General features: G+C 39.2%; 2 protein-coding genes across 2 annotated transcripts in view; both read right to left on the bottom strand.

Annotated features, from left to right (window-relative positions):
- ITGA1 (integrin subunit alpha 1) overlaps positions 1 to 23,704 on the bottom strand; it is a 72,180-nt gene extending 48,476 nt beyond the window's left edge. The window contains exon 1 of the mRNA XM_021380273.1: positions 23,337 to 23,704. Within this exon, the coding sequence (XP_021235948.1) occupies positions 23,337 to 23,364 (28 nt within the window). The 5' untranslated portion in view covers positions 23,365 to 23,704. The remainder of the gene's footprint in view (positions 1 to 23,336) is intronic.
- Positions 13,439 to 19,522, bottom strand: PELO (pelota homolog (Drosophila)). The gene is made up of 2 exons (XM_021380274.1): positions 15,327 to 19,522; positions 13,439 to 14,227 (listed from the first exon to the last, which is right to left on the bottom strand). The coding sequence occupies exons 1-2, from the start codon at positions 16,050 to 16,052 to the stop codon at positions 13,796 to 13,798; spliced, it is 1,158 nt and encodes a 385-aa protein (XP_021235949.1). The 5' UTR covers positions 16,053 to 19,522; the 3' UTR covers positions 13,439 to 13,795.

Genomic DNA, 27,105 nt, shown 5'->3' with positions numbered 1-27,105 from the left:
TGAGGCACTGCAGAAGAACTGGGACAAGGACCCTCTCACTGCTGATGTGAACAGAGTAAGAAAACTTGCTAGCGCACATGGTATTCATAGTTGAGTACAGTCTGTACCTATGCATGAAAGGTTAACACTCAGTCACCAAGACAACAAGCCAAATATTATTGTAATAGAGAATTGCAAACCTAGAGTAGTAGCTCACACTTGTCCAGTAGCCACTAATAAGTTTTTTCCTTCCTTCTGTTTTACTTAACAGAAGTTTTAACCAAACTTTCATGCTGTCTGCACAGTTGTTCTGTTAAACCAGACAAAAATGCTATAAATAGATTTTCCCGGCACTGGTCTATGTGTCTATTGCCCGGTCCTTTAACCTCTGCAGACAAAAAACTGCAGAATAGGCACCCACATTTTCTCAGAATAGATGAAAATAAACATAACCAGAAGGGCAGTACAAACTTTAACACCTGGCTCTTGACTGCTGAAAAAAAAACATCACCACAAATCACCCGCAATAAATTACACCATGGAAACTAACCTAACAAGTGAAGAGAGCATCTTCAGCTAGGGTATTTTGTTTCTGTATGGTCTGTGGCTAGGAACAATTGCACCCCCTGCAATCAGAGGTTATTCTTGGAAAGGACAAGTTTGTAGGTTACATTCAGCAGAGTTTACCATGTTGGCTGCGCACTACTCCCTCAATCAGAATGTGGTCAAAATCACTCAGGTAGTCAAACAATTCCTGCTATAGCATTTCAGATCCCCTTATTAATTCCTCTGTATTTTGCAAGAAGAGATTTAAATAAAGCAAGTCTGAATGCAGCCATGGAAGAAAAAGTAGAAATGTCTTGCAAAAGCATGCATAACTAGGAAACAGTGGGAAAGTCCAAAAAAGGAAAGTCTGTAGGAGAAAAAGAACAGTCTGCATCCACCCTTGGCAATAAAAGAGAAGTTTAAGATGAAGATTAAAATATTTTATGAACTTCTCTTACAAAAAAATAAAAAATAAAAATAAAGAAAATACTGCTTCAGTGTCTTGCAATGATATTGTAATGGTATTTTAAGGATCTGCAAGCAATGTAAGAGTGCAATGTGGAACAATGAGTTTGATAGAATTGTAATGAAACCTAAGTGGCGTTAGAAAGGATGACCAAGCTTACGAGGCAATAACTGACTGCCGTGTTACAGTATTTTATGCTAATGGTGCAAAAGTCTACCCATCTCTATAGCACTTAGATAAGGCATGTGAAGAAAGCAGTCTATGTGGAAGCTGCTATGACGCATGACAGGGAAGCAGGACTGGGACCATTGCCTTGGCCTCCCATGAAAGCTTAATATGGAAACAATAGAAAATAATATCATCCTTCACAATTAGATAATGCTTTCACTTGAAGAAAATGACACCACTGAGCCCTGGCACATGTAAGCTTGTGCTGCAGCTCTCAGTAAGCTGAAATCAAACCAGTAACAGAGAACAAGCCATGTGCTTCAGAAAGTGCAGTGCTGAACCTGAGCAAGTACCATCCCCTGGAAGTTGTGTCTTTTGGCTGCACTAAGACAATACCACAGACTCATGTTCAGGGCTGGACTGCATCTGACTGGTAGAAAGGGAAGATTTTTTTTTGCTTGTAAAGATTAAAAAAAATATATTTGTAAAATGATAGCTCAAGCATACAAATGTAGATTATTTTCTGGTGCACGGAAGGGGAGAATCTTCACATTTTACCTTATGCTTTATGTGCGATAATGTCACTGCAGCATTATACACAACTTATGAAAAAGAGATTTAGTCACTGACATCCCAAGTGGAAGAAAATATGACTATGTGGTACAATCACCATCGCTGAGCTGGGAGGTCAAAGTGCTTTGGCCCTAATGCTGAAGGCCACAGAGGCTGTGGTAGGAGCCTGCACTGCATTCAGTTCTGGCTGACTAACTATCATTGTATTTCCAATCAAGCTGTAGATTAAGGGGAAAAAAAAAAAGAAGAAAAGTTTAACTTCTGGAAACTTTTCAGTGGAGCTTAAATTGAGCCTTGTATTTTTCAGGGCTACAAAGGAATCTTTGTATGATTTTGCCTCCAGCTTTTTTCTTTAATCTTTAACCTCTGAAAAGCAAAGGACTGACTTTCTGGAATAAGCCCACATTATTTAAAAAGACTTATCATTAAATGTAGATAAATATCCAAAAAAGACAAAGAAATGCATGTTTGAGAGTGGTTCCAGATTCAGTAGCTACATGCTTTTCAAAGCCAAATTTCAAACTTATTAAATAAAGCTTCCTGTGCCAGCTTTTGTACTGAATAACTTTACTGGAAAATAGCTTTATAATGTGGTGTCAAGACTGAAAATATAATGAATTAAAGCTTTGTAATGTGATCCCAAATGAGTCACTCAATGCATCAGTTAAAACTTCTGTAAATACAATAGCAGAAACAGAGAATATCTGCTCCACTCAGTAGCCATCAGAATAAAACCATTTTGTCCAAAACCTGGAACCTTTGAAATCATGCCTCTCACTGGAACGTTTCTTAGCATTTTGCAGTTTTGCAGAGAAAAAGTCTAGAAATATGCAGTTGCTTACAAAAAATGTGAAGGCAGCTACTAGACATGTACAAATGTATACAGGCTTAGAAAATTTAGCAGCTTGATGAAAGCCAAATAATTCCCAGAAAATATTTGAGCTCATCCTCAGTGATGTTCAGTCTATCTTTTGGATATACTTGTTCCATTAATACTTAACTATGTTCAAGAACCTAAAGTCCTTGTGTCTGCCTTTAGTTGCATTCTTCTTTGTTGTCAACCAACCATTTCCTCCTGCTATATCTGCTTCCTAACATCTAGCTACCTATCTACTGGACACATTTTTTTTTTTTTTAGATTGAAGATATTTACAGTTATTTGCAATTAATTCAAATTTCAGACAAAAGCATGGTTAAAAAGTCATATATGCTATTTTCTGGAATGAAAATCTGAAGTTTAAAAAGGAGCAACAAATTAATTGTGTGCAAAAAAGCTAACTGAATAAACAAGGATTTGTTATCCTAAAAAAAAGACAAAAAAACACGTTCCTCACAACACTCTCTAAAACTACTCACACCCTGTACATTTTTTCAACGCAAAACTTCTCTTGATTGACAGGAAGAATCAAATCTGATGTTTTAATTGATTTTCTATGAGTTTTCTATGTGCCTAGTTATGCTGGATCTATCTCAGTTTTGTCAGCTGATGTCCTGCTGCTCGTAAATAAGCCTTTGTGTAGCCTTATTGACACCAGCACAAGAAGTCAGGTACAGCTGTTGCTCCAGGAAACACATGCTAAAATCCTTAGCAAGCATCAAATCCTGAGTGATTTTTCATCTGACTTTATCTCATTAGCTGGACTGCTAATAGGCTTATTTCCATTTAACTTTGTTTCTATTATGCTAAATGAAAAGCCCAACTAGATTCAATAAGAATTGTACACTTTCTTTTATGCAAGTATGGAGCTATTCGAGTATCCAAAGCCTTATTACTCTTATCATGCTAAATATTTTCTAAATATTCTTTCCAGATTTCTAACAGTATTAACTTCTGTAACAAACATGTTTGGTAGAAGGAAGCAAACTCAATTTTTTTCAAGTCAAACAAGGAGCTCCAATATCTCTCCTAGCTAATGTAATCACAAAAATCACTTCACCTCAAGAAAACAGATTCTACAACATTATAGTCTCAAGAGGCAGCTATATTTTGCAACAACTGCTTAAAAAGATGGAATGACTAACTTGACCACTCCTTTATGGCTAATTATCAGTTAGTTTGCATGCATTTTTGAATCAGAGTACTTTACAACACATCAGATTTGAAGCTCATATGAAAGATTTTAGAAGTATACCAGAAATTCTGAGGCAGAGATATTAATGTGTGTTCAACAGCAAGCACTACGCCTTTTCTCCACCCAAAAGAGGTTTATTTTGAGTGATGACTTAACTGCAACATGCTCTATAACTATAACATAATCCAGTGTACTAGTATATAGTATACTATAGGATCAAGGAAAGAGAAAGCACTGAGTACTACTTACTGGCCAACAACACAAAGTTGGAGTAAATTACTGCCTCTAAGCGTTCAAATGTAAATGACAAATGTTATTGTCTATATTTCTAAGTTTCTTATAAATCCACAATCCAGGTGGGGACATACACACTTCAGAGTAAAATCTCAGATGTGTATATTAAAAGAAAAAAATGAAAAACAACTTGCAAACTATAATTAAGCTGTGGATAACACCTTTCCTTATATTTCTGATAATATGCAATGTATGATAATTTTCACTGGAATACCCTAGAACACTTGTTTTCTTCTTTGAATCATTTTCTAGCAGAGGGAACCGTTATGTTGCTCCAGTATTCTATGTTATGACTACTTAAAAATAATAATTCCATGTTTCCTTGTTCAAAATATTTACTTCAATGGAGACTCGAAAACTCTTGAAGAGTCCTTCTTAGCAAAAGGACTTTCACGTCATTTTTCAGACAAAGTTGTTGTGTCAAGGGCAGCTAACTATGAGTTACAGTAGCAAAATGAAAAACAAATGGATTTTTAAGACACTAAATCTATTTAAATTGCACAGGTTGATGCTATGACAGCCTAATGGAGAAAACACCTTTACAAAGGCAAATATCCTACTCAAGTTTTTTTGGTTCAAAACTTAGTACTGCTCATTAGTGAAAAAGAAAGTAAACCACAGCCAGTATGTTTTCATATCCTGTCTAGGTAAGAAATCTTCCCTTGCACTGGATAGTTTAAAGAATATGAGCCAATGTTACCATAGATTTTTAATTTTAACTGAGAAATCCAAGCAAATGACCACAGTAGTCCTTAAGTCCAACCATCCATGATCATAAGTCATAAATGATTTTCCTAATGTAGAAATGGCCACAGAAAGCACCACCACCTGCCTGCCATGAAAGACACAGTACCCTTGAGAAAAATGGAAGATCAGCAGAACAAAGGCTTGTTCACTGTTCTAAACTCTGCTCTTGTAATTGCAAGGAACCATCACAAAAACAACTGGTGCTGTATTGGCTAATTCATACACTGCTGTTACAAATATTTATTCACCTTATTGAAGCAGCTTTACTCACTGTACAATCTAGGAAAATCATAGAAAGTTTTATGGACTCATTATTTTATATGTTGGTAGCTAATCTCCAGTTTATTTGTGAGGTGAACATAATTTACAGGCAACTGATAAAATCTAGCCTCCCATAAATGGATTAACGTACCAGTATTTCAGGAAGTGGCATACAGTGCTTTCGAAAGAGAAGCAGAAAATCTGATGAAGTCAAAAGGTCAACTTTGCACCTGTATCTCTCCGCTAAACAAAAGCTAAACATACCTCTAATGTAAGTTAGAAGCCTACTCCCTGATGTGCTCATGTCTGACATCTCTGAAGTAAAATATACTCAAAAGCTACACTGTCATTTCACAGTGCACTTTGGAAAATAAAGTAATTTTTAAAATATCAGTACCCTTTTTTGAAAGACAATATTGTTATTTTCTATGTTATATTTTTGTAGTCAATATATCTTGTTCAAATAAAATTTTAATGAATTATCCAAATGCTATGGATTAATAATATTGATTAGCAACATTATGAAAACTCAATGCATAAAAAGTGTCTCATCAACCATCTCTTCTATTTTTAAAGATTAAGACACTCTAGCAGCATGAAGTACATGATCACCTCTTTTGCTGTGCTGTTGGTGTAGGGATTTTATTAGCAAGCCAGATGAAAGCATCACAGAATCACAGTTCTTTTTACTGCAAATGTTCTTTTTTACTGGTCAAGAAACAAATCAGGGAAATTTGGAATTAGCCATTCAGAGATTTTAAGAGAAAGGTTTGTTTCTACTCCAAAAAAATTAAAGCTGGACTCTAGAGGGAGGGAAAAAAACTGCCTCTAAAAATCAGGATAAGAGAGAGCTTTCTACATGACTTATTGGAGCTCATAACTTATGTTTCCCACCCGCAACACATGCAGTACATCTCATTTTAAGATATCTGTCCAGCTCTGTCCTGTTCAGAAAAAGTATTCAGGTATTAAGAGGAGCTCCACAGAGTACCTTTTATTCTTACTTTGAAACATCTGCATCAACTTTATCCAAATACCATTAGAACTTAACAGTGAGGAAATTTTATTTTCTCATGTAGATGTCCAGGGTAAATAGAAGTTTGCAAAGCTAAAATCAGAGACTCTGGTTTTAGTGATATTTAAGAGTGAATCAGTTTCTCAAGCCAACAAGGATTAGAAGGGTTGAAAAAGGACTCCCTACAGAGGAAGAAGAACCTAGTGCCACCAACTTCGGTACCAGAGTTCTCCTAGCATTTGTGCAAATACGTGCTACCCCACCACAGATATATCATTAGCTGTTGTTTTGTATTTTTTTTTTTTTTAATTAAATTAGAATCATAGAATACCCCAAGTTGGAAGGGACCCACAAGGCTCACTAAATCCAACTACTGGCTTCACATGGGACCACCCAAAATTCAAACGATATGTCTGAGAGTGCTGTGCAAATGCTCCTTGAACTCTGGTTACTTGGGGCTGTAACCACTGGCCTGGTCATGAGTCTTTGCTCTACAGCTCTTCAGATACTACTGTTGCCTTTGACTACAACAGGCATTTCTAAACAGTCAGTGGTAAAGAGGATCAATTGTCAGCAGCTCACTTCAGAGTCTTGAGAGAAATCATTGTTTCTGAAGGAAAAACATTCAAAGATCAATGGCATAAGCTTCATGTCTGTTTGCAAACAAAATGCTCAAAATTTATTTTAAAGAAATCATTATAGTTACTGGAAGACCTTGAACTGACAGATTGACAGGCAAGTGCCTATTACTGCCTGATACAAGCATCTTCAAACCATCATAATGGCTTGAGAAACAATTCCTGTCTGCTCCCTCAATCCTGACATGAGGCCAGTATTGCTGTAAAAACTCTTGGATGTGGCACGAATGTACAGCCTAAGTATTGTAGTCATATAAACAGGGCAACTCAAAACACCACTAAAACAACAGCAGCAAGCACTCTGCTTCTACAAAGAGCGGAGTGTACAGGATTGTTGCATCTAATCTGTTGCTGGCAGCTACATCATATCTCTCACAGTAAACAAGTTTCACGTAAAAGAGACCTTTTGCTCCAATTATTCTGTCTGGAAGGCTATTCCAACTTCATATGTTCCAGTAGCAGGAATTTTCTGCTCTCCGGCATATACTCACTTCTTGTTCGTCAAAATAAGAGCATTTAAGCTAGAGAACAAAGTAGTTTTAAAAGTGTTGTAGAAATAAAATGGAAAACATTTAATTTCAAAATACTTTTGTCTAAAGCTCTAAACATTTTTCAGTAACAATTTCAATTGTGATCTGCTTATTTTGTCATTTCTGAACTTTTAATAGGATTTTTGTGTCATAACAGAAACAGTACCAGGTCGTGCAAGTAGACTTGCATGAAACATGCGGACAGCTTGCGATTGCTTAAGCAATCATAAATCTCTTTATCAAGAGGTTTGTATGCTTGACTGGACAACTAAACGACTGCCTATCATATTTTTAATAACTGATGTCAGATTTAAGTGAAAAAGCATAAGACCTTGCAATGTGGCTGACTTAATTGTCTGGTTAATAAAAAACAATGCTTCAGATGAAACATAACTAGGAACATTTAATAAAAACACCTTTCGATATGGTAACTTTTCTGAGTTTTTTTATCTGCTGCTTCTCAATACATTCATCCTCAGAAGCTCTGGAACATTTATTTCAATCATGTTGATATTTTTTTCATTACAAATTGACTAGAGATCATGCTGAATGCCTTTGTCTTTCATAAAACAAGAAATGTTGCCTTTGTATAAATATCAATGACTCCATATGTTACATTTCTCTAGCCATCCCATCAGAAATTGTAGTGACTACATAATGAAAGGATTAACAAGTTCTTTTGAGCTCTCAATATTGCAATTCCTATTCCCAGGCTTAAGGCTCCTCTCCCTTGGATACAATTAATTAATCATATTAGCTGGTATCTTAGAATAGAATAATTCAGCTGGAGGAGACTTCAGATATTTCTAACATCCACTGCTGCTGTTTTCAAGAATGAAGTATCATACCCAACAACACAGCATCTCATACTTTCTATTATACTGTAACTTTTCATTCTTCCTCACCGCTCTGGAATTTGGAAACACTCCCTCTTTATGCAGCTGCTCCTTTTCTGCCTCTTACCACCATTGCCCTGAAGTACCAGCTGAGAGTGAAGACAGCTGCTGCTGCCCCAGGTTTGGCAGCTCTCTCATATTGATGCTCTCCCAGTAATAGGTATGGAAAAAAATATAGATCTGTTTAAGCTCCTCTCCTCCTACCTACCCTATAGCAGTACAGCAATTTTGATTCAGGAGAGGAATAAATTATATGGTGATAAAATAGTCATCTTTACAAAAGAGATGGAAGTGGTTTTATAGCAATTATTTGAGCAAGATAAATGACAAACAATGCAATCAATAAATTTCTCATACACAGAAATCTAAACACTTATACCAGTAAGTCACCAGGCTGAACACTTATGTCAATGAAAAAGATAATTATCTTCAGCGGAACCTGTTGCAGGTTTCAAAACTTCAGAAGCCTTTGAAGGAAAAGTTTGTGAGCAGTTAACCAACGATCAGACATGCTAAATGTAGCACTTGTTACCTAGCAACTCTAACTGAAATTTTGAGATCTGAAGATAAGGATCAAGCCTATGCGGTAAAGTCATTGTTTCAGCTACAAAACGCATCTATAAGCTAAGAGTCATTAGCTTTGTCATGAAGATAGTACATAATTTGAGAATACCACATTTTTATACTCACAGCTACCTGCCTTCACAGATGTCCAATGTTTCATTTCCTTCTTTTGAAGACTTATCATTAAAAGGACAGCTAAAACCATTTGTGCTTAGAAAACTAAGGATTTTCATAAAGTTCTATGGGGAATTAACTGTCTTCTAAAGCAAGATTTGTCTGACTGCCATGAGATCTAAAATCTTTTTTTGGAACACTGAACTCTATTCAGGACTATTTTCTGAATCACAAAGACTCTGGTGGCAGTGTGTAATACAGGTACAGTCCCAGCTTTAAATCAGCTTTCCCATTAAGATCAAAAACCTGAAGATCATCCCCTATGTGCCAAGAGATTTTACACCCGAGTCAGTGTGGAATACTTCTGCAATATATGGAACAGTGCTTCCCAAAGGTGTTTACAAAAGAGGGAGCCCTTTTAGCCTAGACCAACAACTTACCAGAAAAGGATCTTAAGCTTCACATCTTCAGTTCTGTATGACTCCTTAACCCCTAGACTCTTTCCTCACTATTCTAGGCTTGTCTTTGATTAGGAATTGCATTTTGGACCAGAGAAAAAACTTTCATGAAGTCTGGTATGTACATTCCTGAAAAGGAGGACTGGTTTCAAACTATTAACGTTCTCTAATGGAAAAGCTACTTTGCCAGACAATTCATCATCTCTAATTTGACTTCAAGTAATAATAAAGCAATTTGACAGTAATTACATTAGCTATGAATACATTATTTCCCAAAGAGAAGGCAATATATTAGAGATTGGTGCAGCAAAGTCTGACAAAAGCTGGCAGTGTTTGAATGTCCTGCTTCATGTTGCATTTCCCAGGAGACACTGATTAGTTTCAGAAAACAACAATCAAGTATAGTTTCAGAGAACTTTTCCTCACACTCCATTTTAGGTTAAAACATGACAACTTTTTGACAGAAAAACTATACTGCACTTCTAATAAAGTCAAGTTCATGAGCTTACAGAGAATACGCACTAAACTTTGTGTTCTGGATCACGAAAGCAGTTATTCACAAATCAAGTCCTACATGAGTCAAGTATAAAAAATGTGGTAAGACTAAGCATTATGCTTATTAAGCAATTCTTAGGGCAACTGTCACAAGAAGCTACACAGCCAATGTTTACTCTTTCCTCTGCTGAAATAGCCCAGGCTTGACCCATGTCAGAGCCTGAACTAAGAACTGTAAGAAAAACCACAAGATTAAAAAGGGTAGGCATTTTCTTAACTCTGAACTAGCAGCATAGTAAGTTTGCAAAATATTTTCCTATGCTAAACTTGAACACAGTAGTCACAATCCAGGTTGTGGCTGTTACACGAGTACCAAAGACATGGCAAAATCAACTACTGCAACAACTTCATTTTTATTTTATTCCTATCATCTTAAAGCAAACAGAAAAATCCTAAATCCCAACAGCATTTAAGCACTTATCCCAACATTTAACTTTTTAACAACTAGCAGCCATTTTACAGGAACTGAGATGAAACAGAAAACCCACAGCTCTATCATTCTCCACATTAGCACAATTTATGGAAATGTTCATAGTCACCTCAACAGCACCTAGCCTAGCATTTTAATAACTTCATTCCAAAATAAAAATTTTAACTGTATCTTGAAAAAGGGAAACATAAAAGCTTCAGAGATCAAGAAAAAATTTAAAGTCTGAAGTTTTACTGTATTTAAAAAGCAAGAAAGTAAGTCAATCTCTGAAGAAATTTCTTCATTTCTTTTTAATACAACTTGAAGGAATTAAAATTCTGGGTTATAACAAGGATTCCTATTTGCTGACCCTCTAATTGCAGTTTCATGTTGGTAAAACTGCTTTCTTCAATGATCTGTAGAAGAAATAGACCACATACTGGACAAATACGGCTTCAGATAAAACAACAGCATGAACATTTTTAGAGCATTTTTCCTGCAAAATAAGAATGCGATCTGACATTAAAAAAAAAAAAACCCTAACAACAACAACAACAAAAAGCAAACACATACACACGATTCCACTTTTATTCCCACCTTATCTTTATGAAACTCAACACATTTTCTGGATGGATGATGCAGCATCCGGGCAAAAATTAAAGAAGCTCAACCTATGTGTAAGTCAGAGAAGGCACCTATAATACAATTTCATAGACAAATGCAAACCAATGTCAGCAGCTGAAAAGATAAATTAAGAAATTTTTAAAGGGAAAGTTTTTACTTTCAAGGCTACTTAACATTTGCAAAAATGATATAAAATGATGAAAATTACCTCAGACTATTACATGCCTTTGAAAACATGAAAGAAGTTAGATCACAAATTCAGCTGAAGTGCTATCTGGCCCTTGTTATGATGAGAGTGATGAGAAAATGGTCACAAGCTCATTTATCACCACTTCTTAACTCAAAGAGTGTGCAGTGATGAACACGGAAGACAACTTCCCTGGGCCAAATACTATTAAGTGGGATGCAATTTTAATAAATATTTATCTTTTATTTAACTTAATAACTAGCAGGATTATTTTGGTCTTTCTAGGGTGGCAACCTCACATTTTGCAACAAACTTTATCCTGTAAGCAACACCCAAAATCTAATATAGTAATAACAGGATGAAAATGCTGAAGGTGACATAATTAATAAATTGGGGCCTGATCCCAAGTTAGTGTGCAAGAGATACTCTACAAACTAAATAAACAGATTTATTATCAAGACAACTTCATTATACACTTTAAAGTTTTCTTCCCATCAAACACAGTAAGTATTAAAAGCTCTGCAATATGTAATTTATATGATGTAAGAAACTAATGTACATATTGTGGACTGGTTTTACTTCACGCATATCTAGTTCAAAAGAAAAGACCTGAGTAAGTGCTAACACAATGGGAAAATATTTTTCATCCAATTTGCAGATAACATGCATCTTCTGTGTGAGCGTTATCTAGACACAGACCTTAAGGCATTTGTTAAACAAATATCTTTGTCAGTATAGACTTTCCAGCCATTCAAAATACTTTTAAAAGATACTAAGATCCCTGGAACTTTGCCAGGTTAAGCATCTGCACTACTGAATATAGCCTACTTTCAGAACTAAGCCCTTAAACTGTTTCCTGAAACAGGATGCATTTGTCTACAGAGTGCACATAAATTTATTTTACTATAAAAACGCTTACAAAACAAGAAATCCCACCCTTCCATACTTAGGACAACTAGATTTGTACTTCTTTCAGAGACTTAATGACATGATAGCAGTAGCTAAAAAAAAAAAAAAATTGGTATCCTGCAAATTTTGTGTACAATTGTTATTCTAACTGCAAAAAATTTAAGAATCACTAATTTCTTACCAAATGCTTGCCGCTTTTCCTCTGTGTACACTACCATAGTGTAGGAGGAAAACAGACTTAATGAACTGCCACTGTAACTTTCCTACAAAAGCATACAATAAAAATTCTCCACAATTTCCTTTTTAAATGGAATAACAGCCTTAAATTTGATCTGAAAAAATAGCAAACTACTCCGTAGTTTGTCTTTTTATGTTTGAGAGCTTTCAACTCAGTACAGCTACCTATCAACAAGTTAAGGCTGGTGTTTCAGTTTATGTGACTTAGCAATACTTAATATCAAAACTACAGCGTTGGCACATGTCAGCATCGAGAGTACCATTAATTTTCTTCTCTTAGAACTATTTGACCCAGAATAAGAGTTTGAAGTTTTTGTTGTTTGTTCTGCAGTTTCTCCAAATGAAATTTATTTTTAGCCAGTTTCCAGTTCCCTCCTCCACTGCCACATTTAAACAAGCAATGCTTATTGACACCCACCACCTCCATCATCACACATTGGTTTAAACTGAACAAACAATATTCTAGGCTCAATTTCACATACCTATGCATGTCAGAATCTGAAAGCAGTTTGTGCTTCCTCAGCCTAAGATTTAATTGTGCAAATGAAGAAATAAAACTTACTGTGGCTTTCATTGAACAAATCATATAATTGGAGAAGTAATTTTATTTTTACTGTTGTCATTGTCTTAAGCTAAAATTCTATTTATAAGTTTGTAATTTTATCTCCATATTGTAATGTATATGCTTTTAAACAGGCAACAGATACCGGATTATGAAATTACTTCTATTGTTAGTTGTCAAAAGATTCCTAATGAAAACTAGGGACCTGATTCTATAAGCCTTACTCCTATATTCATATGGCTTCTTAGAACTGGGCACTAAATAATTTCAGTGCCAATTCATCAGAACACACTCAGTCGTAACACACATACCTTGTCACCTCCTCCCCCTCGGACAATTTCCCAAAGAGTATTTGAAAAGACAGCTGTAATAGACACACTGAGCTTCACAATCTGTTGGGCATCTAGTATCACATTAAGGAGAAAACTGTTACTCTAAAGAGTCTGGTTTCTGAAAGATTGCTTAAACATTTCACAGAAAGGCTCTAACAGATGATCCTATCTCTCAACTCTTCTTTTTAAGATGTGGTAACTGAGTTCCTAAGAAGACCAAGTATAGTTTTGCTGACTTGCATGATGGAATTTCTATTAGTAATACTTTTTTCAAGCACTTGAGCAAAAATAAGAGCCTGACACAGTTTTGTATTTCTTAGTTTATTAGCTTTTTGTACATGTTCCAAAACATTAAGCTGACAGTCTGCCTTAACATAAAGAATAAGCAGCTCTAGGGACTGAGATCTGTTTCTGGTATTGCTGGAGGTCCAGGGTGCAACTTACAAAACCAGTCAGCTCTAATTCTCAGCATTCCAATGAGCTTTACCACAGATTAGACATGCATTTGCGTGGTGAGAAGAAACATATAGTGTAAGAAATACTATCAAAAACTTCAATTACATGTCATGGTATATCTGCACACAGTACTTAGGAAGGGAAGACTTTTAATGTCATTTTATGTAACTTGGAAGAGAAACTGTGAAATGAAGCCACTGTTGTCAATCCTCTTCAGAGCTAGATTCATCCTCCTGGTCAGAGAGCTCAGCAACAGGAAAGCGCAGAATGGCTGCCACCCCTGTCAGCTGGCCAAGCTGTTCCCCCGACACATGAAGGCTGGAGAAAATGCGCACTGTGCCCATGTTCTCCCGAACACTATCTACCAATTTAACATACCGGGCACGTGTAGCCACATCCTGGTGCCGGAAGAGCTCGTCACTGACCAATAAAGTATCAATGGCCATGGCTTCATTGGCCTTCTCCACATGTTTTAGGCCATAAAAAGCCCGGTCAGGCTCATGCTGCAACATTTTATAGAAGTCATCTAAGGCTTTGACCTCACCCGCCGCCTTAGTGTCAGAGAGACGGCTAGTTACAGCTGGGTCACAAAGGGCCTCCTTCAGTGCGTACTTATGTCCTGATGATGAATGCACCTGCAGTAAACAAAATCAGAGATTCTTTCTTTAACACAACATGGAATTCTTTTGATTAGCCAATCACAAATAGCTTCCACAATACATATTGATAATAATTGATTTGTCTCTTCCTTGAAGTCTACAACTCTTAACTCTTTTCTTCTCCTGCAATACAAAGCTTAAAATAGAGTTTGTGAGATTTAGGTTAAGGTTAGAAAAAGTGACTCTCTTCTTCAGAAACTACCCAAATAAGCAAGATGTTACTGACAGCACCTAGGGCAGGAGCATCTCAAACTACTGAGAAAAATTAACCCTCTTTATTTTAAAACATACAAGAAGAAGATGACCTCTTAAGACTGAAGACATATAGCACAAAACCATCATGTCTAGTGTAACTGCATATTTCTATGCTTGCTTTCACACATTATCATCATTTTCCTGTAAATGCAAGAGTAGGCCTCTTAGTGTAATTTAAGACTACCGAACTTTGTGACCATCAAGAATAGGCCCCTCCCCATTTTGCCAGTACAGATTAGGTTTGAAACAATTCTAAAGTGATAAAAGAATCCTTATGAAAAACTTATTTTTGGATCTGACTTTGCCTATTTCAGTGGAAGACAAGAACAAACAAACAAAACAAACAAAACAAACAAAAAACCCCAACCAACTAGAAGAATCAAGAATAGGAAGAAATGTTATGGTCTACACTATCTATAACTAACATCAACATTAAATAACCTGTACCACTTCCCTTCCTCTTTTGAAACCTTCAGAAAGCAGCTACTAAACATACATGTTATACAGCACAGCTGTAAACAGTTAAACTGTTTTTCCGATTTGTACTTTGCTTTTAATTGAACATTAAATAAGTAAAGGCAGTTTAAAATGTTAAGTACATTCTCTATTCATGAAAAGTTATCCTAGAAAAGAAAAATCCCAAAATGTTGCTTAACTACTTTATAACCTGAGAGGCATGAGAATAACTCCCCTATGATGCTGTAATAGAAAGTTATTTTCTCTAGTAAGGGTATTATTTCACCATCCTCCTTGCAATTCTCTTCTGTTAACATAGAAGACAGCTCTTAATACACTTTTTAGAGACAATGTACCTCCTTACCTGTAAAAACTTGGATCTATTCTCCAGTAAAAGCTTGTTGTCAGTCTTGACTGCCTGCTGGAACATGTAATCACAGAACTGCTCTCGTACGAAGCCTGGGCTGGCCACCAGTACGCACTTGACCACCTCGAAGTTGATGTGCCGCTGGATGGCCTGCACCACCTGTTCATAAAACCTCTCTAGAGCCCGGTCGTGCTGGCTGCAGTTCCCTTTCCGTTTGCGGGGGATGTTCACTTCCACCTTGGCACGAGTGAGGGTCATGCTGGGGGTAACTAGGCAGACATGAGCCAGTCCCTCCTGCATGACCACGGCTGCCACATCAGCACTCCACGCCGGGTCGCAGGCTTGCTCGATGCGCTCCAGCACCACGCTGTCCCACTGTTTCTTTGCCAGCGTGAACTGCCGGTTGGGCTCCAGCTCGATAGTGTGATAGGCCCCCATCTTGACGTACTCATTCTCCTGGATGTTAGTGCCTTTGACCCGCAACTGGCAGGCCTGCGAGTCGAAGTCGATGGCCTCCACGCAGAGAGTGAGAGTGGTGCGGATGCGGTTGCTGCCCACACTGCCTGTAGATGACTCGGTCTGCACTTTGCGGATGGTAGAGGCCCGCAGGCTGTCACCCACCTGCAGCAGATTGTAGGTGTGCCACATGTCCTCGGGCTCCTCGGGGATGAGCGTCACCTGGCCCGCATTATCCTTCTCCAGGTCCTTCCTCACCAGCTTCATCCCGCCGGCGGCGCCCCCGTCTTCTCCTCAGCCGCGGCGGCAGCGGCTCAGCCGGTCTGCCCGCCCCGGGAGGCCTAGCACCAGGGCCAAGGACGCGGTCCCGCGGAGAAACCTGGGCTTCCCCCAGCAGCGACGACCCGGCTCTTACAGGCCCCTCAGCCGCCTCCACGCCTCACACTGTGCGCATGCGCAGCGTCTGCCACCACCCTCCCAAGGCGCGTGCGCCAAGGCTGTCCTACAGAGCGCCTGCAGAACGCCAGCGGCCCGCGGCCTTTTTGCACAACACGCATGCGCAACACCTCTCACGCGCCGCCACTACAACCATTACGAGCTGGCGCATGCGCACGGCGCTAGCGCTCTGTCGTGGCCAGAAGAGCTGGAATTGCGGTTCCCGCCCAGGCCGTGCAGGCTCAGATCTCTAACGGAAAAAGGCGGGAGTGGGGGAGTCGTGGTGCTGCTCAGTGCCGTGAGGTCGGAGGGGACAACTAAGTAGTTTTGCAAGCAAGTAGGTGTGGAAAGTCATGGGTACCCATAAAGGAGATGAGAAAAGTACAGCTAAATAGCTGATTTCCTTGGTGTGATAGGTGAACGCTGTGATACTTCAGAGTCACATCGAACAGGCACTGGTATCTAACATCTGTTGAAGCATAAAAGAGGCAACTAGAGGGAGAACATTTACATTCTGCAATGAAAACCAGTCCAAAATAACACTAAAACCTGAACTGTTAGTTTGTCGTTACTCTTAAAAAGATCTTAAAGGTTTTGGTTAAACTGACACTATCTTTTTATACATCCTACCTTCAGTTATGCTCAAACATACACAGAAACTTGAGCTCCTTCCTGAATCTAAGGTGACTGCGGTCAGAATGAGACAGCCCTGAAAACCATCAGAGACTGCATAATTCATAAAAAGTTTGATGTTTTGATGTTGACAACTCAATTTGCAGCCTTGACAAATTTAGCAAACCAGAAATAATATAGAAATGACAACACTGTTATGCAAGTTCTTCTTATTTTGAAATAGTGTATGATGCTGAACGCTGTTTTTAGAAGGAATGTTGCAAATTTATTAAGAATGAGGAAAACTGAGAAGAATGGAGACTAGAAGGACGTGTTTCTATGAAAAAATATTGGAAATAGAAAATATTTGATAAAAGAGAGAAATTATGTTTCTTTTAATGTGTATCAGGGCAACTGGAACAGATAAAATAAGTTCAGAATGTGTATACCTCAGCCATAACTGAAAAGCAAGAGATATCTTCTTAGCGATTTTACATTTGCTGCCTTCCCCTTGGTTAAGAGGAACTTTCTGGTTTCCTTTAGTTTCTTAAGAAAACATTTCTAACAAGAAAAATATTTGGACTGAAGGATTTACTGAGATGCAAGATTAGTGTTAGCAAAAATCATCTCATATCTCCCATTATGGTGTAATTCATGTAAATAATATAAATTTCTCTAAGTCTCTGGCACTGGCCACTGATTAGAACAGGACACTGAACTCATATCTGGCCCTGTGACATGCATTCAGTGTTCCTAATCTTGATACTGATGTAAAAACAACTTTATCAGATATTACATAACAGGATTTATTTATGAGACCTCAGACTCTCTTCCTATGAGTACACATGCTTAACTGTTAGCATGAGTACTTTCACAGAAGGAAACTGGACCACCCAAGGGAACAAAACATAAGCACACACATAACTATTTGTTTAATTTGGGCTTGTGCATACTCATAATTTGTATTAATGTTTTGTGGCTTAGGCAGAGGCTGCATTTAGCTTTTCCTAAGGAGTTTCTTTCATTTTTCTATGTAAATTCTATACTCATAGTGAGTTTTCTTCTTTACATTCTTTGCAGTTAGGAAATTGCAAGGGTAGACCTCATGCTATTCTTTCAATAAAAGTAGCTATAGGGTATGTTAGCATTCCATGTTGGTATTTATTTTTCTTATTTTATTGCTATGTTTTTATGAACCTTTTTTCTACTTGTTGGTTCTAGTTTAATTTTCACTAGCAACCTTACATCCCTGGAGATGCTACTCGTTTCAGAGAAAGTTTGCAAGTTGGCAGTTAATACTGATAGAAAATAAGCATTCAGCTCATGGAAGCAGGTGACTTATTGCCTAGCATAAATGCTGTATAAAAGTAACAACGTAACCTATAAACAAACAACAAAGTTACCTCTCAACATATTAATTTGTTGCTGTAGAGGCACCTTGAGTTGTGCTTAAATCCTTTCTCAAATAAATATTGAGATTTTATATAGTTAGGAACTATGTTCCACAAATATATAGTAGCAACTCTAAACTTAAATGATGTTACCCAAAATTAGCAAGACCATTGCCAATTTATAAAGGAAAACATTTACTAGATGATTATGCTCTGCCTACTCTGGTGAAAAGTAACTACTGAATATTGTTATTTGTTTGAATATTAGAAAAAAAGCAGTAGAAGGAAAAGAACATCTCCAAAAGTTGTAGCACCATATAATTAAGTTTGTAAGTGCATACTAATTTTGTTAATGTTACAGAGAGATATAAAGTTAACCTCTGTAAAGTTTTAAATTTTATGGTGTGTTCCCGTCTTGCTAAAAAACTAAGTCTAGACGCCATATCCGAATTCTTTCTGTTTATCACTAAAAAAAAGTAATGAAGGCTACTAGTAATTGCAGCAATTTATCATCCGTTTTCACTGCCTTTCTAAGTGCAATGCAAAACAAGAATGGTGGTAGGCAAATAGGGGTTCTATAAGGTACTGAAAACATTTGAGACACACAACCCTGTATCTTCAAGTTTTGATCAGCTGCCTTATAAAGAAGGGATGTATTTTAGACAAGGACAAGTGACATTCCTACACCACCCAACGCCCTGCACCGTCTGCCCCCACCAGTTCCATTATAGGTAGAATCATGCAAACACATTGAAGTCTTGGACAAAAAAACTGGTGAGAAAGAATATCAAATACAGAGGGAACTCTGCTGAGAGATTTATAGATGTTATTGTTGTTAAGAGCAAAGGAAGATGAAAGCAGAGAGTAAAATTAGTAAAAATCTGTTTTCATTCTTTTTCCTCTTCCCAAGTCCTGCTTATGCAGGTTTAAGACTCCTTCATTTTCTGTGGAAATGAAGTTCTGCAGTTATGTCTTTATGATTACTGGTCTTTTGTATTATAAAGACAAGTATAGTACTCTTAATACCAACAACGTGATTATCACCAATGAAGAGAGAAAAAATTCCAGGAAGTAGCAGGCTAAGCATAAGAATATAATTGAAGAAGTGTCAAAAGTAATGGAACTTCTTTGGCTAAGTTTCTTCCTTCATCTTCTTTTGAGTAGAGCTTGAGGAAATTGCAGCAGATCCCTACTCAAACCACATACATTGAGGCCAGGTGAAATAAACCTTAACCAGGCCTGAGAAGTGTTTATCCAACTTCATCAAAACTTGCAATGAAAGTTTTGGGTTTGTTTTTTTTTTTTTTAGTAGCTTATTCTAACAATTCTGGCAATACCTGATGAGTAATAAAATTCTTCTGAATATTCCTTTTTTTTTTTTTTTTTTTTTTTTTTTTTTTTTTTTTTTTTAACCAGTAAGTTACCTTGTTCTTTGTTGGACATAGAGAACCAAATGCATAAACTCTTTATATTGGACTTTCTATATTGGATATGTTGGTTTATAGAGCTTCTGCTCTCAGAAAAGAAAAGAAATATTGACATTTGGAAGAATATTCTCATATAATAGTACTTCAGTAAAAACATAAATTTGAAACACTCAGCAGTTTGCCCTTTTCTCTCTCCTACATAAACAAACCTAATTTGTTCAATCTTTCTTCATTGATTGCATTTCCTCAATTCTTATCACAGAACTGTAGGGATTGGAAGGGACCTCTGGTGATCATCTAGTCCAATCCCCTGCTAAAGCAGATTCAGTTCATTAGGTTACGCAGGAAAGAGTGCAGGTGGGTTTTGAATATCTTTAGAGAAGGAGATTCCACAACATCTCTGGGCAGCCTGTTCCAGTGCTCTGTCATCCTCAAAATAAAGAAGTTTTTCCTTATGTTTGTATGGAATTTCCTGTGTTCCAGTTTGCACCCACTACTCCTGGTCCTGTCACTGGGCAACACTGGAAAGAGCCTGGCCCCACCCACTTGACACTCACTTTCTAGCTATGTATAAGCATTAATAAGATGCCCTGTCAGTCTTTACTTTTCCAGTCTGAACAGTCCTGGGTCTCTCATCCTTTCCACATAAGGGCAGAGTTACTCCAGGCCCCTAATAATCTTTGTGGCCCTCCACTAGACTCTTTCTATAAGTTTCCCATTTTTCTTGAAACCCAGACCTGGACACAGTATTCCAGATGTGGCCTCATAAAGGCACAGAAGAGGGGGAGGAAAACCTCAGCTTGACCCATTGGCCATGCTCTTTTTCATTCACCCTAGGATGCCATTGGCATTCTTGGCCAGAAGGGCACACTGCTGGCTCATGGTCAATCTGTTGTCCACCAGGATTCCCAGGTCCTTCTCCACAGAGTTCCTTTCCAGCAGGTCGTCCTGTAACTTGTACAGATACACGCCTCTATTCCTCCCCAGGTGCAGGACTCTACAATTGCTCTTGTTGACCCTCATAAAGTTCCTCTCCACCCAACTCTCCGGCCTGTCCAGGTCTCACTGAATGACAACACAGGCTTCTGTTGTCTTAGCCACTCCTCCCAGCTTTGCATCAACAGCATACTTGCTGAGGTTGCTGTCTTTTCTTTCAATCAAGGTCAGGCTTGTGACTTCTCTATGCATTCTTGTCTGTTTATTTGCATTTATCTGACTTCCTTTACCTCAGGATTCTTAGAGGCCTGACCAATACTGAGTTAACTAAAAAGAAAGTCAGTATGAATACACAAACACACACCTCTATAAATTTCCTTTATTCTAGCATGGTTTTGGCTGCTACTGCATGCTATAAGAGTAAGGAACTGGCTGGGTAGTTGCACTAAGGGAGTTGCGGTCAATGGCTCGATGTCCAAGTAGAGACCAGCGTCAAGTGGCAATCCTCAAGGATTGGTGCTGGGACTGCTGCTAGTTACTGCCTTTGTAGGTGACATGGACAGTGGGACTGAGTGCACCCTCAGCAAGTTTGTGGATGACACCAAGCTGAGTGGTGCAGTTGACACACTAGAGGGAGGCAATACCATCCAGAGGGACCTGAACAGGCTTGGGAGGTGGGCCCATGCCAACCTCCTGAAGTTCTACAAGGCCAAGTGCAAGGTCTTGCACCTGGGTCAGAGCAATCCCAACCATGGACATAGGTTAGGTGGAGAATGGCTTGAGAGCAGCTCTGAGGAGAAGGATTTGGGAATGTTGGTTGATGAAAGACTTCAACATGGGCCAGCAATGTGTGCCAGAATGTGACCAGCAGGTTGAGGGTGGTGGTTCTCCCCCTCTGTCTGCTTTGTTCTCATGAGACCCCATCTGCAGTACTGCATCTTGTTCTGGAGCCCTCAACACACGAAGGACATGGAGCTGTTGGAGTGGGTCCAGAGGAGGGCTGTGAAGATGATCAGAGGGCTAGAGCACCTCCCTGTGAGGACAGGCTGAATTAGCTGGGCTCTTCAGCTTGGAGAAGAAGAGGCTCCAAGGTGACCTTGTAGCGGCCTTCCAGTACCAGAAAGGGGCCTACAGGGAAATGGCTTTAAAGTAGAAGATAGTAGACATAGACTAGATATTAGGAAGAAATTATTTTCTGTGAGGGTGGTGGATCACTGGAGCAGGTGAGGTTGTGGATGCCTCCTCCCTGGAGGCATTCAAGGCCAGGCTGGATGGGGCTTTGAGCAACCTGGTCTAGTGGGAGGTGACCCTACCTATAGCAGGGAGGTTGGTACTAGATGATCTTAAAGGTCCCTTCCAACTCAAATCATTCAATGATTCTATGATAGTATTTGCTTAATTTTTTCCCCTCCAATAAAGAGCATGTAATTAGTATGTATTTATTTTTATTCCGCTGTAATTTTAGATCTCCTTGTCCACATTTTTTCTGACATTGTTCTGTTTATATATGACATTCTCTTTTATTTACCTGAGACACTTTGAATCCTGTTCCTCTTATCTGTAATGCCTCCTCTTTTTTATTAGCATATTCTCTTTCACATCAACTTCTGACAGATTTGGTCAGGACCCATACTTGAGATGCACTCTTATCTGACAGTACACCTTTTTTTCTCCTTTACTTGTAAATTATCCACTGGTTTTACCAGTGGCAACTTTGAAAGTCTGAAGAACAAGTGGCACACAAAATTGTTGCCACTGAATGAAGCACACCTCTGTAAAGAACGACAAACAAAAATATTTTGGAGAATATTGCGTAGTAAGAGTAATAATGACATCTATGAACAAGAGCTAAATATTGCACACTGAAGTACTGCGTTCAGATTTCCACATATTCACATATCACTTATTTCTTGCACAATAAGCACAGCAAAGAGGAAAAAAACCTTGTTTTGCCTTTTCCCCGCTTGCTGCTGCCTGCCTTGATTGTTCTTCTGAAATGGATTTCTTCCTCTGTACTGACTCAGGTTCACTGTGTGCTAATTGCTAGCTCAAGAGCTGCTGGGGAGTTCTGTGTCAAAGTTTGTAAGCATATGAATTCCAGTATTGCCTTAGCCTCTTTCCCACTCCTTGAATTTCCCCAATTTCAGTTCCAAAGCATTACTACAGACCTACTTACTGGGGGAGGAAGGAGAAATGTTTCTTGTCATGCTTGTTTTACTGAAAAAGAAAGTAAATCCCTAACAATAAATGAAACCCTAAAAGGCAATATTACATATTTCAGTTCCGGATGAACTCATTTTTCCTCAAGTTAACCGGATAGTTAACTGTTTCCTTTCATACCCCTTTACCACGCATAACATCTTTAAATCTGAAAGGAGGAAAATATAAAAGCCACTCTAAAAAAATGTTGCAAGGTGCACTTCTTTTCCCAAGCCAGTGACAATTACAGTATTTCTTACCCATTCATCCTCATCTAGCAGCACTTTTCTTTCCCCCACACGACTGCATGATTGTTTTAGGAATCAAAGTTCTCAAACCAACAAACCGAAGTAGTACCTCACGAATTCCTGCAGGAGGGCTGGATCGAGCAGGGCATTCCCGGAGCAGGCAGGCAGGGAGAGACCGAAGGACCGGGGGCAAGGGGAACGCGATCTCTGAGTGCCAGACCCCAACATTTCTTCCCCCTCTCTAAGAAAGGAGGACGACTTTCCGGACCGGAGTTTACAAAGTAAGAGGGGGACTTTCCTCACCTGTCAGCATCCAGTAGGAGGCAGCCATGCCTGGGCTCCTGCGAGCCAGGGCCCGGGAGCCCGGGGCCGAGACAGGAGCGAGCGACGGGAGCGATCGTGCCGCCGGCACGCCCGGCAGTGGCTGTGCTGCGAGTGGAGTTCAGCGCTCTGCGCCTCCCGTCCGCCTCGCAGCCGAGTTAGGCATTTCCTGTTTGTTATTCAGTCTTTACTTTTTTTTTTTTTTCCTTCACATCAAGAGGAATTTAGCTTCTCCCCCCACCAGCGCCGCGCGCAACTTTCCTCCCACCTAAGCCACCAAAGACCACTTAGCCTTGGAAACCACCCCCTTCGCTTAACCCAGCGCTAAGATGTACAAATAAAGCCAGCCCTATCCCCCTCTAAGCCTCCGGCTACACCCGCCAGAGAGTGGAGCAGACCTTAAAGGGGCATCTGCCGGCTCGTAATTAATTAATAATGCCTCCCAACGACCATCCCCCTTTCAGTAGGGCAGGAGAAACCTGGGCATGCTTCACGATCACCTCTTTCCCCCTTCTCAGCAGAAGAAAAACATTACTGAGGTAAAGGCTGTGCTCGGCTGGTCAAGTTTAATTTTTCTTACATCACCCGTTAGAAATGCACCCTATGGTTGGTTATTTGACTATAGGTGGAAGCCAGCCACCCCCTCCCCATTCTCTGCAGCTCTGGATATACAATCACTCTTCAGAGGACAATTTTCCCAAATCTTTGCTCCTTTGTATACTATGCACTAAGGAAATACCATGCAGCTGCCTTTGCCCTCATCTACCGAACATTTGCATGGCATTGCATTGCCTCACTCTTCACTGGAAAGGGCTCTAGCCACACCACCCAAGTTGCAGAAAGCAATGTTAAGAACATGGAGAAGGAAGATATGCCCTCTGTAATTGAAGATCTGGTTGAAACCATCTAAAGAAGCTGAAGGTGCACAAATCCACAAGACTCAACAAGATCAATCCAGAGGTTCTGAGGAAACTGGCAGACAAAGTTGCCAAGCTGCTATCCATAATATTTGAAAGGACTTGGCAGTCTTGTGAAGTTCCCACTGACTGGAAAAGGGGAAACATAACCCCTATTTTCAAGAAAGGAAAAAAAAAGAAGATCCAGGGAACTACAGGCCTGTTAGTCTTACCTCTGTGCCTGTCGAGATCATGGAACAGATCCTCCTGAAGGCCCTACTAAGGCACATGGAAAATGAAGATGAGGTGGTTGGTGGTAATCAACATGGCTTCACCGAGGGCAAGTCATGCTTGACAAACTTGGTGGCCTTTCAAGATGGAGTTGCAGTGTCAGTGGATAAAGGATGAGCAACTAACGTCATCTACATGGACTTGTGCAAAGCTTTTGACACTGCCCCATGTGACATCCTGGTCACTAAATTGGAGAAAAATGGATTTAGTGGAGGGACCAGTTGCTGGATAAGGAATTGGCTGGATGGTTTCACTCGGAGAGTGTGGTCTGTGGCTCCGTGTCCAAGTGGAGACTGGTGACAAGTGGTGTTCCTCAGGGATTGGTGTTCAGAGTGGCTTTATTTAACATCTTTGCAGGTGACATGGACAGTGGGATTGAGTGCACCCTCAGCAAGTTTGTGGATGACACCAAGCTGAGTGGTGCAGTTGACACACTAGAGGGAGGCAATACCATCCAGAGGAACCTGAACAGGCTTGGGAGGTGGGCCCATGCCAACCTCCTGAAGTTCTACAAGGCCAAGTGCAAGGTCTTGCACCTGGGTCAGAGCAATCCCAACCATGGACACAGGTTAGGTGGAGAATGGCTTGAGAGCAGCTCTGAGGAGAAGGATTTGGGACTGTCAATGGATAAAAACTTCAACATGAGCCAGCAATGTGCACTTGCAGCCCAGAATGCCAACTGTAGCCTGGGTTGCATTGGGAGAAGCGTGACCAGCACTTTGAGGGAGGTGATTCTGCCCCTCTCTCTACTCTGTTCTTGTGAGACCCCACCTGCAGTACTGCATCCAGTTCTGGAGCCCCCAACACAAGAAAGATATGAAGCTATTGGAGCAGGTCCAGAGGAGGGCTGTGACGATGATCAGAGGGCTAGAGCACCTCCCTGTGAGGACAGGCTGAAATAGCTGGGCTGTTCAGCCTGGAGAACAGAAGGCTTATAGTGGCCTTCCAGTACCAGAAAGGGGCCTACAGGAAAGCTGGGGAGAGACTTTTTGTAAAGGCACATAGCAACAGGATGAGGGGAAATGGTTTTAAACAGGAAGAGGGTAGATTTAGACTAGATATCAGGAAGAAATTCTTTACTGTGAGGATGGTGATGCATTGGAACAGGTTGCGCAGTGAGGTTGTGAATGCCCCCTCCCTGGAAGTATTCAAGGCCAAGTTGGATGGGGCTTTGAACAACCTGGTCTAGAGGGAGGTGTCCCTGCCTATAGCAGGGGGGTTGGAACTAGATGATCTTAAAGGACCTTCCAACCCAAACCATTCTGTGACTATAATTCTATGATCTCCTCCCTTCCCTGCTACTTGAATGACTTCACTAATAAATCACAAAGGTAATAATCAGACAGGTTCCAGCCTGTGAGTTGGGGTTTTCAGGGTTCAATAAACACTCAGTAAAATACCACCTTACAGGACTTTGTTTTCATAATTTCCGAAGGATGCTCAGGTGATGTGACATCCCTTTATCTGTGTGTGAGTTCTTACATTGGACTTACTGAAAAGTAACTTAATTGCTCATAGAACAAATGGATCCAAGGTCCCTCAATCAAGTGAAAGAGAATTCAAAATACTCAGAGGATTTTGGGATCTTGATGCTACTAGAAATAACAGAGAACAGAGAGTTTGGTGAATAAGTGGAAGGTTGTGGAATTTTTCTAAGTTCCTCTGAGTCTCATAAACTACAGCTGTTCATAATCACTACAATAGTTAAAGATGTCTTCCAACTTCTGTCTTACATTTTATGAGAACACATTGAGTGCACTTTTATTTGTAATCTGTGGAAATGCAGGTTTTAGAAAATAGTGCACAGTTTCATAGTTGGATTTAAGAGCGAAAGTCCTAATTCAGAAATAATTTATGCATATATTTGCCTTTATGCATTATAAAATGTATCTAATTACCACAGTGGGACTACTCAAATTTAATGAAATTAAGCATGCCTGTAACCTTTGCTGAATGAAGATCTGCTGGCCTCAATTTAAGGGAGTGAACACATTTTTCCAGTTAAAGTTTTTAGGCATAAAACAAAAGGAAACCAAAGTGGCATTCAAACAAAATGATGAGATTTTGGAAAAATCTCTAATTTCTTTTTTTTTTTTTGAGTGAGTTATATTACTACTTCCAGTTTTACCCTAGTTTCAAAAATCCTATATTGTTATTTTAAAAACAAATATTTGTATTCCGTCTGTATCACTATACTTCACCTAAATGCATGTGGAGAAGTTGAGCTTGCTTCAAATCTCTGTGAAGGATTGCTGTCTGCAATGCTGTCAGCCACCCCAGTGGACAAATGGAGAGGCTAAATACTTGTGCATGAATTAAAATATTCAGTTCAAGCCTGTTTGAACTAACTATAAATGATAGTTGATACATATTTAGGGAATGTACATCATGGAAGAGGTAAGACTTCTTGAGATTAAAACCAAACTTTCCTGATATAAGACTATTTCTAATTTCTTCTAAATTCTTCTTCTTCTTTTCTTTCTTTCTTTCTTTCTTTCTTTCTTTCTTTCTTTCTTTCTTTCTTTCTTTCTTTCTTTCTTTCTTTCTTTCTTTCTTTCTTTCTT

The sequence above is a fragment of the Numida meleagris genome, chromosome Z (genome assembly GCF_002078875.1).
Source record: "Numida meleagris isolate 19003 breed g44 Domestic line chromosome Z, NumMel1.0, whole genome shotgun sequence".
NCBI classification, from domain to species: domain Eukaryota; kingdom Metazoa; phylum Chordata; class Aves; order Galliformes; family Numididae; genus Numida; species Numida meleagris.
This window is presented reverse-complemented; position numbering and strand designations above follow the sequence as displayed.